A 13,256-nucleotide genomic window follows, 5' to 3' on the forward strand; every position below is an offset into this window, starting at 1 on the left:
AGCCTCCAGAGATGATCTTAATGGTACATATACACTCAACTAGGTAAACTAGAAATTTCACATTAACATAGGAGAATATATGTGACTCTCTACCTCCAAACCAGGGAGACTATAAACATAATGTGAATTTTTTAGCATCTGAAGAACATTAAGAAAAACAACTTAACTGGTAGAAAAGTTTTTAAAATCAGGAAGAAGAATAACATATGGAGAGCAGTGTTCTGGATTGTCATTTTCATGCCAGAGGATGAAAGGGTGTATTTACCCAAAATTTTGCAACCTGAAGTTTTTGGGTTGGCTATGGAAAGAGATTTTAGCGAGCTCAGCACATACAGGGTTAACATAGATGTGTTGATTGGATAGTAAGCATGATTCTTTCCATATGCTAATACATTCTAGTATTGGATTCATATTATTAACATGATTGGGAAATTCCTGGAAACCTGACTCTGCCTGATGGAAAGATGGAGGGAGCAGGGATTGCCAGGCCTCTCAGTGAGGAACTGACTGGTGGCTTCCCCAAGGGAGCAAAAGGCAGACCAGCAGAGACCCAGCACTCTTGCAGGAAAAGCACTCTCAAAGCAGACCAGTAGAGGTTATTAATAAAAGGCAACACATACAGAAGAAATCCCTCCTTACTGTGAAAACAAAAGAAAACAATTAACTGATACAAAATAATCCATCCAACTTGGTTTTGAAGCCTAATGTGCACCAGGCTGAAGAAACTTGAACTCTTTTAAGTTTCTTTGTATTCCTAGTCTGTGTGCAGTTGTCAGGAGGCTGATGCATACAAAGATCGAAGTGAGCACTAGCTCATTGTTATTAGCTTAGTTAGGTTCCGCTCTGAAGTTCGTGGACTGTTTGTGTAGTTATGTGGGATTGTAATTTCATTTCTGCTAGCTGAAGTCTCTGAAGGATCTAGGTAAGGCACATCACACACAGGATACACACGTATAGTGATGACTTCTAAGACAACTGTGTTACCATTTTCTGCATTGGACACTGAGAGAAATTCAGCCTTATTCATAGCACCTGTTGGTTTTCATCTACAGTCACTTTACTAATGACAGAATGTAGTTTTTCATTTTTCTTTCACAAATCTGGCTTTAGTGTACCCATTCTCAAGTCTACACATCCATGGCAGGTACAAGGAAAATTTGTGTGGAATCAGTATTTATGTTGAAAATAAGATTGGTCTTTCTTCATATAGGCTCAGTGAAAGGAAACAATCAGAATCATAAATACAATCCTGCTCCATTTTCTCTCCTACAAATGTCTCAGCACACAGATGATACCTCAAAATATGCCACACATTTTAAAAAATCAGATTTCATATAAAATGCTGTACCCCAGCCACAGACTTTTCAAGTCTTGGTGCAAAGACAGTTTTACAAGCACACCATGTCATGTCATCTGCCTCTTAGTAACAGGACAAAAAAACCCCCATATTGTAACCAAACCGTGTTGGAATGTTGCATTTTCAAGAACTGCGAGAGTTAAGATAAGCAGATCAGATCACATATGTAGTGCATTAGAAAGATCACCCTCAGGAATCTGCAAGTTCAAATTTCTGACCTTACGGAGACCTACAGCTATGTTGGGCCATATTGGACTGCTAGTATGAATTTTAAAACTTTCTCATTTTCCATATCTTAGAATTCCAAACCTTAAGGCAGAGAAGGTGATGCACAAGGAGTGCCAGCTGTCTAGCAGACAGAAAAAAAACAATCCAAACCAAAAAAAACCAACAAAACCAAAACAAAACCCCACACCATTTTGTTACTTATCAGGTCTTCTGCTCTTCTCAGAGCATCTAGTGAAAATCAAAATTGAAGTGTTTGGCCTGACTTCTTTTTAATATGTGGTTGGTATGAGTTTGCAGTAAAGCTATTTAAAATTGTGGAAGTTCCACTGGTAAAACCAGCCCAAAGGGAAAACCAAGTGTTCATCTGTTTAAATAAATTGGGGGGTTTTGTGTTCTTTTTTCTCAGTGAATACTGGAATAGTAAGATGTGAAATGAAAATGAATGGAAATAAAAGAGTACAGTAGTTCAGACCATATGTTCCTGGAACTGCCATTATAAAGTACCCCATACATGGAGGTCCTACCAAATCTGTCCTGAAGCAGGGGTGAATCACCAGGTTTTTTAATCCCTAACGTTTCAGCATTAGAAACTGAAGGTGGTTGTATGAAGTCAGGGAGACACTCTTCATCAGTCACATTTTCCAGCTCCTTTTCATTACTATTACTAAAGGAGCAGCTTACAGGAAATTGTGCTGTAACTAGAAATGAGAAATTCAAAAGTAGCTGCCTAGAAATATTTGGGTAGTTAGAGAGGGGTGTCTCTGATTTAGGTTTTGATATAAATTTGAACTGTAGTAAGTTACATCTCCCTATCTGCATCTTACCCTGGGAAGAAATGACAAGCTTAAATTGCTCCTGTTTAGTGTTATCATGTAGGGTTTCAGAGGGTAAAAGACAAACCAGAAATATTTCTAACTGGTATTTAAATTACATTAACACCTTTTTTTGTATAGCTTGAGTGAAAGGTCACGCTAGACAAGCAGCATATTCGCTGTTTGTAAATGTCTAATTTGCTGCTTTTAAATTGCTGTGAACTTCACTTACTTAGTCCTGCTGAATGAATCCAGTGTTGCAAATACTTCTGACAAGCGAATATTTGCTTAGTGAGAATCCATTGTTCATAATGGATTGAGAGGGACATGCAGTGTGAATGCATTTTCATTGCTGTGCCATCTCTGCTGTTGTTTCAGTGAGATGAAAGTAGCGTTCCCATAAAAGCCCCAGGTTTCTTAGTGATCTGTGTGGCATTTTCCATCTTACTGGTAGACGTTATTGAAAAAGTGCTTATCATAGGCAGTTTTTCCTGTTATAAAATATAAAAAGAAATGTATATTTTATAAGAACTTGGACAGCAAGAGTTAAGAATACAAACACACTTAAATAAAACTCAAGAAAGTCCACAAGCTTGGCTGAAGACATGCCAGCACTCTCCAAATGCATTTTGCTTTTTGTACTTGAGTCAGAGTAATTCTGGGGCTCCTCTGTGTATGCAGCCTGATCTTCCCTCTCCCACGGCCACACAGCTAACAGATGGCAGTCACAACTTGCAGCGCAGAGAGCGCAGCTCACAACAGAGCCCCGGTGCTGCTTTTGCAGTGTTCTGCTTTAGGGGCAGAAGGAGATGCTGTATAGCAAAGCATTGCTGGGAAAAGGCAGTGGTTTTGCTGTGCTCAAGTTGCTGGCTGAAACTAATTTCTAAACATAACTTTAATTGTAGCACATCAGATCTGAATAGCTTGGAAGCAGAATCCAGCAAATAGCATAAGTTGGGCCTTTGACTGTATTTCTGGTCAGTCGCAGTTTGTGCTTTGTGACTTGATTTGTGATTTTCAAGTTTGGGCAAATACCTGTGCTTTTTGTTTCACAAGCTGATACCTTTCACATGGTCATTCTTAAATTTCAACTTACGGTGGCATCATGTGCAGTTATTAGCCCTTTGAGCAGCAGCTCCAGGAGCAAATGTGTATGGGGGGGAAGGAAAGAAATATTGGGTTCACTCTGGTATAATGAGTTGTATCTGTTTCTGTTCCAGCTTTCACCAAATTTCATCCGTAATCGGTGAAACATGTTTGGTGATTAGTGAGAGCACTCTCCTTCTGTTTAATGGTTTTCATAGCAGCTACCTGATGTTTGTGAGTTTTGATATATAGTTGTAGACGACAGAGTATTTTGAAATGCAATTAAATCTGTTTTTTCTTGGATTAATATAATGAAAAGGATCTCTTAATTCAGATCTATATGAGGGATTCAGCTCTAGATGTACCCTAGGAAATTGAATCATGCCATCTTCTCCCTTGGGTTTCTGAGAGGAATAATATCAAGCGGCAATGAAGGTTTCCTTCAGCAAATACTGTGATCACATCTAGAAAATAATATGTAGCCCTAGCAGAAATTTCACTGTTGAAATTTCCCTGGCCTTTGTCTATATCCCCAGAAGCTGGCTGAAGTTGTGCGGTGGATCTGGGCAGGCGCTGAATGTGTGCCAGGAAAGGAGAGGAGGGCAGAGTGACAGCTGTATGTCACAGAGTACACTGGACCTGAGACTGATCTTGAAATGGAGTTTCTTTGCATTCACTTCCATGCAGCCAGGATAAGCCTTTGGCCCACTGTTTTTCATTTGACCATGAGCCCACACATATCTCTAAATCAAGTAATCTGGGCTGAAAGAAAAGCTTTTTTTAGAATTGTTTACAAGTACCAGTTTGTTCTTTCGACAGTGGTGACTATACATCATTTTTTGAAATAAGAAAATTGCGCTGGAAACATCAGTACCCATACAACATTTAGAAGGGAGTTAATCTATCAAAATTAAGTGTAAATAATTTAAAAATCCAACTCTGATATTTCAGCTGTGTAAATATATTGAATCTGCAACACACTAGTGAACATGTCATTTTCAAGCACAGCTTTGATTATACAAAATGTAAATGAAGATATTTGAAGTACAAACCAGGGCAAGTTGGAGGAATATTTTACTCTTAAGACTAACAATTACAGAAACAACTGGTAAAATGAATAGCAGGAGATTATCAGAAAAAGTGAGTAACTCCCAGATTTGCCAGCAATTTCATACCTGGTTTGATCAAAATTTCCATTTCTAAACACATTATATGGAGGAAGCGAAGTTCATTCCCTGGAAAGTGAAATAAACTAGGATTTGAGTCAGTGTAGCCTGATTTAGTCATCACATCAAATGTTTAAGGCTGAAAATAATGGTAGGGATAAATCCAGCCAGTGTCTTTTTTTGTCCAGTAGTTCTTGGAGTGCTGTTTGCAAGGCACAGATCTTACTTTGGCACTTGACCATCTGCAGCTGCTTCACTCTAGCCCCTAGTGAGTTAGTGTCCATGAAGTCCATCTTAATGAAGTGGAGGAAAGGGTCTTCAGGAATATAAAAGATTTACCCTGCTTAGCATGGAGCTGTGTGCAATGTGAAATAGAGAGCAAGTAGTGCATGTGCTGACACTTGAAAAGATCTGTAGTTTAAACATCCCTGTCTCAGAGATCATGAACTGTGTTTGGAGCTGGCTTGGAGCACTGAGCGCTGCAGAGCACAGTCAGCTCGCCGTCGCTTGTTCCTATAACAAAAATGCAAAGGCCTTACCTATTTATTTCTGCTTCCTTTGAGCTTTGGGTTTAGTGGTATGCAAAAGGAAAAAAAAAATCAAGCATATGTTCGGTTGCTCAATCAACCTTTTCTCAATCCACACTCGGTGATCTCAGTGAGTCATTACGGCATAATTACAATTTGAATGTGATATGCTGTTTGTAGAAAAGTATCTATTTTTAGCTGAAGAAACACTACAGTCTCTGAAAGGAGGAGAAAGAAAGAAAAAAGGGAAGGAAGAAAATCTGTAACCAGCAAATCAGTCCTATTGTTAACTGATATTACGAGACACCCTGTAGATTTACAATGCTTGCATTCAGCCACATAAAACTGTGCTGAAAAGAATGCTTGCCAGGGGTTAAATTCATATGCCTGCACTGCAGCCTATTTCTGTCAACACTCAGCTCAGGAAATAAACATTTATGCTTTCTGAAATGAAAGTGTAGTTTTGAAGACTAGCCGTCAGATATTTTTTGCCCTTCACACTTTCAAATGCTTAGCCTTTTTTTTAAGTTGACTGCAAAGTGCATCAGTTTGCTAGGCAAAAAGAAAAAGAAAAAAATAGAAGAATCTTGACAAGTGCCCATGGCATCATTGTCAAGCACACGAGCATCTAGTAGAAGATGGCAGGAGGGTTGGCACAAAACATGCTTCCTTCAAGCTTCTTACCTCAGGGGTACCTGACTCTTGAGAAGCCTTTCAATCCTTCCAAATGACGTTATTGCAAACTGTCATCTGGTTTATTTGGAGTGCGCTGTATCGCAGATAAACATGCTATTTAACTGCAGGTCAAGGTACAGAGTCATTCTGCCAGCAAATGCTTTTGAGATACATTAAATGGCATTGTCTGGGGGAGGGCGATGGAGAGAGATCAAAGTTGTCACCAGTGTGTTACATGCTAAGGGGGAAAAAGGTACACAATGTTGTATTTTAGAAAGCCATTAAGCAGTTCTACATTTGAAACGATGACCTGGAAGATGCTTAAGGAGCCACACAAAGCACAGCAAAGTTCAAAACCACATTGTCACGAAGCATCCCAGGACGGTTTGGAAAGAGTTTACAGTTGTGACTGGGAAGGCTACCACCAGTCCAGAAAGCTGAAAGTGCATTTATGTCTAATTTGGAGACTTTTCTAAAGAACAGGTATATTTTCAAATAGAGTATGTCCACTTGTCACAGAATGTGATTGGTCTTAGTGGTTTCATGTAACAAAAGCTCACAAGAATCAGAGCACAGGTTGGCATCAAATAAGTACAGTTTTCCAAACAATTAAAAATAAACATCTGTATGGAAATACATATGCCTGTGTAACCTACTCGTTTAACTGGGACTTGCTGAGTATCTATTGAAAGGGCATTGGTATGTTACAAGAGACTTGCTGGATGTTTTCACATTTTCTGAAAAATCAAAATGAAAACATATTAATTACAACTTGACACAGCTTAACATTCCCACGAGTGTTGCCTTTAAAAGTTAAAACATGCTTTCACTGCGCAGGCTTTCAAGAGAAAGTTATTTCAATCAGGAAAAAAATAATCATGTTTATTTGATTTATTATTGGAGAGCAGAACAGTGTGGCTTATATTTGCCAGCTTTTTTACAGTGTAAAAAATGTCTTTTGATTTTTCAAGTGTCATATAAAAATAATTAGTATATTTACTGCACCAGAACGCAGATTTTTCAAGAGTGCAGTATAATAAATTATAGGCAACATCCCATTTTTTCCCCTCACGGGGCATATGTAACTGTGGCACACAATAAATGTTATTGAAGCATAGCACTGTTTGTTTACAAAACCCCAAAACTACAAAAATAGAGAAGTAAATAAAAGAAAGAAACGGGAGTTTTCAGGAAAAAGAGAAATTGCAAGTTAAACTTTTTATAAGCAAAACGGATTTTATTGCTTTTTTGCTTAATTAAACTCCTCAGAAATGTGTGAAACTTTGTTATACCTGAAAAATTGTTGATTTGTAAATCACAGGGACAAAAGGGCTCCACTGCAACTTTAAAGTTTCTATGCACGTAAATGTCAATAGAGTGCCTTCTCCATCATCAGCACTAAATTCACATTGATGCCTCTTTTCTTCTCTGTATTGATCCTTCCATGAGAACGTAGATTTGTATCTGTTAATTAATGCGTCCTGAAACAGCGTTTGTATTAATCAGGCAGATAAGAAAAATTGGATGCCTGCACCCTCATGACAACCGTAAAAGTGCTGGCCCTGATAAAATCGTGGATGGACCTCAATAAAAAATTTCCTCCTTCCACTCAATAAACTAATCATCCTGCTTTTAATTATTCGGCAGAAAGATGTGTGGAGATTGGAGAATGTGTAAATCTATTTACTAACAGCAGTGTCTGGGAGGGAGAATGGGGCTGTCACAGGACGGTGCTGCAGGCTACGTTCTCTGTCCATCTGCTACTGCAGAAAAACTGGTTCTTCAAAGACAGAAAGGAGCAGAAGTGTTGAAGCTAATTGAAATCATGAATTCCTCCCTATAACCTTTCAAATTATTATTTCTTCTCCATTTCCCTCTTATTTATTTTAATTGCAGATGTGTTATTTTCCAATGTCGCCTCTTCAAGGGCTTCCTGTGGTTGTTGGCTCAGTTTTTGTTGGGGTTTTTTTGAAGACAGCTATAGTTCTATCACAAGACTCAAAAGACAGTAAGAAAAAAGGAAAACAAATAAGGAGGGGGAGAAAAATGAGAGAGGGAGAAAGAGAGCATGCAGCCAGTTTTATGTTTCATTTTTTATGGATGCCTGGTGGTTTGGATGTGGGGTTTTCCTTTTTTATTGTATTAGTTTTGCTGCTTAGTGCTTACAGAGAAAATCTTGTTTGGAGACGATGCCTTGAAGATTTACTAGTTTATGATATATTCCTGCTTGACTCTAACACTCGACTATGAAAACAGAAAAATGCATTTAAGTGTAATTGAATGCCAAAAAGAATGTTCTTACAGCGGGAACCCTGTCAAAGGACATGTAAGCAGCTCCATAAACAACGAAATGAAAGCCTCAGACATGTCTTAAGACCCTTTAAGAAAAGCTTGACTAATCCCCTTTGATGATTTTATTAAGTACTTGTGGTTGATGGTGCCAACTGGCAAACTACTGCATTTCAGCAACAGGCCAGGAAAATCACTTCCTCTCCCATATTGTGTTGTAGTTCCTAATGCGATTCGGGTATTAGCAGTTTGATATAATAAATTAACAGGTACTGTAAACAAGAGTCTGAAAAGGTAAGACAGCAAACATGTTTGCCCTTAGTGATCTTATTAGGAAAGACAGCAGGGGGAAAAAAAAGGCAAAAGTTAAATTCATTAAGAGGCATTTATTAAATTCTTGGGTGCCCTCAGAGAAAGGATGGTGTGGCTGCTATTCAGTTGGCACTTTAATATGCCACCCAGTTATTTCAACAAGTGTAGAGTAGAGGTGGGAGCCAATGCAGAAGTAGTTAGCACCTTTTCTGAGAAGAGTAGGTGTTACTCTCTTTCTGCTGAGGTTAAAGTTCAGGGTATTTTCTTCTTTGTGATAATTATCTTAATTCTACTAGAACACTAAATCTTTGATTCCAAAAACGTTTGTGTTTTGTTTTTTTTCTCCCCTAAACTATCCTTCTTGGTTTATGGTACTGATGAACAGTCATCAGATCCCTATTTCACGACATCAGGATCAGATTTTAGAACTAAGCATGAGTATTTCAGACAAAGAAAACATCACACAGATCACAGACTGTCACTGCAATACTCCCAAATTAATAGCAGTCTTACAGAAAGAGTCTTCAAATTCCAACTTGTTTATAACTTTGTGTGCTGATTAGGAGACATTTGATTTTCTATTAATTTACTTTCCTGTATTAGAATGGGGAGGAGAGGCACAAAAGCAGAAGGGGAAATAAAAAGAGTAGGCACATGTTTTATCACAATGAATATAAAATTAAATAAAAAACAGGAGCAGATTTCCGATAAATCCAAACAGACTTAATATTTTTCCTGTATTTTTTTTTCTATTCAGGATTCTCCACTTTGTCTCTAGCTGACCAGATGAGCCTTCTGCAGAGTGCTTGGATGGAGATCTTGATTCTTGGTGTTGTATACCGGTCACTTTCTTTTGAGGATGAGCTCGTATATGCTGAAGATTATATTATGGATGAAGACCAATCCAAATTGGCAGGGCTTCTTGACCTTAACAATGCCATACTGCAGCTGGTAAAGAAATACAAGAGCATGAAGCTGGAGAAAGAAGAGTTTGTCACCCTCAAAGCTATAGCACTCGCTAATTCAGGTTGGCAGAGTGGCATCACGGTTGCTACATTTTTAATATGTCAATGTATTTTTTTCTCCATAATACTTTCTGCATGCTTGTTTTAAACACATTTTTAGAGTAAGAAATTGCAAATCAGACCTTAATTTCCAGGGCTACAAACAAAGCAGTTCACACTAAGAGCAACGTTTGGGTTCTAAGTAATTGTGGAATGTGTTCCTAAGGGAGTGGAGAATACCACCTCACTGAATGATTTGGAGAGTATTTTACAGGCAAAAATCCATTCAAATGAATGTAGATGTTGTTCTCCTAAATAAATTCCATAATCCAGACAAGTCTAATCTTTGCAGTTAAAACAAACTGAAAGGATGCATGAGAATATGCTGTATACACTCTCTTTAAAGGCAGCTTCTGCTTTATTTGATGGGGTAAATTCGGGATGTGGGAGGAGGGAAGATATTTAATCTTACAAGGACCGCACCTTACTTTACGGATCCTCTGCATTTATGAGACTACTTCTGCAAATAATTACCTGTGAGGCAAGGGTTAAAAATCTCAGAAAATTTATATTTTTTTTGCATTTGAATTTAAAAGTGCTGAAGCAGTGAATACTGCCAGATAAGTAAAAATCGTTTGTGCTTTGTTGTTTTTCCTTTTGTGTCTCCTTAATGCTTTATTGTAGTCTTAAGTCCCTTTTAGCATTTGCATAAAGTTCACGATAGATCCCTCTTTAATGACGTGCCGATCATTAGATACCTGTGTGTCAATAACATGCTCTGATGCTATGTTCCATTGACAGTCACACCGTGCCCCTCCATCTGCTTTTGTTTTGACCCTATCTTTGAACTTTATCTTGGTTGCTGGCCAGTAGTTTTCCCTTTAATTACAAGAAGGAAACTGTCAATAAAATCTGTTAAATGGGATGCAATGAGTGGCTTGAATGGGTGGACGGCTATTTGTTCAAATTCTGCAGCATTCAAGGTATTGACAGTTTGTTTTCTGGGGCCATATGTGACGATCAATCTCAGGCTGGGCTCAGCCGCGCTGAAAAATGAAAAACCAGATTGCTTTTGCTTACTTGTGGATGACGACTTGTGATTTGGCGCGGTCCTAGTGAGATGAGACCTTCTGCCCAAATTGCCCCCCTGAGAGCCAGGACGCGTGACTGTTTTTAGAAATAATTTTTTAATTGATTTTGTAATTAACAGTTCATCTACAATATTGATGCATGAATCCTCAGATTGATAGGAGGGAAATTGTTTTCAACAATGAAGTTGTACTTTCCTATTTGTCTTTGTAATGTGATTTAGCACTCTGCATTTTTAATTGGAAATGCAATTCAAAAACATGCAAAGCTAAGAGGCTTAGTAGTTTCTTTGAAAAAATATTCTCCACCCCACTAACTCATCCCTTACTTTTAGAATATTATCTTGTTTTCAGAATAAACAAAATGCTGAAATGCCTCTCAAATAAAAAAATAAATAAATTCAGATTTATTTATAATTTTGACCACTTGAGGATGCTTTGCAGCTACAAGAAGGATTTTTCTCAAAGTTGGTCATGCTTAATGAGCAGAGCAATGAAGTTATCTGGAATTAGGAGTCGAAATTGTGAAGTGTTTTTCTGTTTATTTTGATTCTGTAATTCTAAGACTGAATTAGAAGTATTTCTACAGTTCTCTTGATAAGAAGGATAAGAGGTTAGAATATAGGGATATGGTATTAAATACCACTCACAGTTTTGTTTTTTTTCTCCCCCAAAAAGGCATGCATGTTTAAGTGATTATAAAAGATACTACTGCCAAAAAAGTTCAGTCATATGTTGTGCATAGAGTGTATCAAAATCATCTGTAGCTTCATTAACTTCAATGGGAATTACAGCCAGGATAATGTCAGAGAGAAACACAAGTCAGCATACTGAAATTCAGGGCACATTTAAGTGAAAATGTTTCCTTCCGTCATCTTAAAAGAAATAAAATTGCTGTTTTAAAATGAAACTTCTGCAAGGAGGAGTTAGAAAGCAGCCCAACCTTTTGACTTGCCTTTCAACAAAAGGTATGACTTCTGACATTCAGCATTTCAGCTTCAGTTTGTACACGCAGCAGATACCAAACTTCTATCAGCTGAATCTGTACTAACCTGTAGGTGCAAAACAGCACCTGCAGAATTACAGTCCATCAAAGCATATTAGACCCCTAGTATTTTAATTTACAAATGCTGCTAAAATTAAAGTAAAATTAAATTAAAAGTAAATTAATTACAGTAAAAATATGGTTTTGTCTTTTTTACGGACAAAACTAGAAATAACATATTTTCCCATAACTATGAACTCAATTAATGTAAATGCAACTATATCTGAAAATTTAAAAAAAATGCAATTATAAAACTAATCACTTAGTAGTTCATATTTTAATATATTTTTTTGCTACATCTGCTTTCATCCAAAACTTCCACAATTTATTTTTCTGGTTTAAAATATATTAGGCTTTTTATAGCTGTAGAGAGAATGAATCTTAGGCATTTCAGACATTTTAGCCATATCCACTCTCTAGGAATATTCCCAGGTTGACTCTACTGTAAACAGTATGCAAAGATGGGTTAGTGATTTGTGATACAGTGTCAGAGTACTTTTCCTGCTGGTGTATAGAAGCAGGAAAAGAAATTGTAGGTTGTCTTCATATTGATTATATTTTATTTGTATAAATACCATGAGCTTTATTTTGGCCAACAAATCTCAGTATTGTAAGCATTAAAACTCCCAACTGCTAACTTTTCTTTAGGCCTACAGAGTCTACTTGTGCAGTACTTGATCTGAGATTATCCTGCCATTTGATATCTGAAAGGTGGAGAGGAGGAGCCGTTACTCAGGGAGATTCTCTGACAGCCGTTATCAAGTGTTCCCTTCACAGGGTTGGACAATGCCACACCACTTATGTACATTTCCAGAAATGCAAGGTGTAGCAACCAAGTGGCTTGTGTCACTCATTTCAAATGGAGTGCACAATAGCACCTGAAAAGTTAAAATACATGTAAGAACACAGTACTGAAGTGTATAGAGATTTCAGTCCTGCGTACTTTACAGGCATGATTTGAACAGTTACATTTAATACATGGTGCTTATATGGAATTTAGTAGGTTACTTTTAAACATCAGCATTGATTCCATAGTAATTATGACAGCCTTTATGCTTGAACTCTGAAGCCTCTCGCACCACAGGGTTGCCCCTGTTCTGTCACAAGTTCATAGTTCCTTCCTTTCTTTTCCTTCCTTCTCAAGTTCCTTCCTTCTTTCTCTGCCATCCCTACACAAAAGCAAGTAGGTACCTTGAAGCTGCAGGATTAAACTGCCCAGTGTTCCGCCTTGCACTGCCCAAATGAAGCAAGCTGGCACCAGTGAGCACTTTGTTTACCCACGCAGAAAATCAACTCTGAATGGTTTCCAAAACATGCATGTACCAATTATTCCTTGTGTGCAAGGGAAGGTGAAATGTTTACAAAACATGTTTGAAGTGTACACAGGTGCGTGCATGTCCGTGTGAACACTGACACAGAAAAGATGACCTGCTCGTCTCTTTTGTATTAGAAAATGCTTTCATGTATCAGGTCAGTAATACTAAACAGGGAGTTGCAGGTGAGCAGTTTTTTGACATTGCCTAATCAGTAAGGACTAAATTGTGCCTTCAGGCCAACTGTTGCAGAAGAGCTTAGGAATCACAATTGAGACCTGATTTTTAAGAGAAGTTCAGTTCCCATCTAAGACCTAATGTAAGGAACTAGAGTGTCAAAATACATAAGTGCAT

General features: G+C 37.8%; 1 protein-coding gene across 33 annotated transcripts in view; it reads left to right on the top strand.

Annotated features, from left to right (window-relative positions):
* Window positions 1-13,256, top strand: part of ESRRG (estrogen related receptor gamma) — a 406,125-nt gene that overhangs the window by 381,756 nt on the left and 11,113 nt on the right. For all 33 annotated transcript variants that reach the window (XM_051615738.1, XM_051615710.1, XM_051615725.1 and 30 more), the window contains one exon: window positions 9,210-9,479. In XM_051615738.1, the coding sequence (XP_051471698.1) occupies window positions 9,210-9,479 (270 nt within the window). The remainder of the gene's footprint in view (window positions 1-9,209; window positions 9,480-13,256) is intronic.

The sequence above is a fragment of the Apus apus genome, chromosome 3 (assembly GCF_020740795.1).
Source record: "Apus apus isolate bApuApu2 chromosome 3, bApuApu2.pri.cur, whole genome shotgun sequence".
Classification (NCBI taxonomy): domain Eukaryota; kingdom Metazoa; phylum Chordata; class Aves; order Apodiformes; family Apodidae; genus Apus; species Apus apus.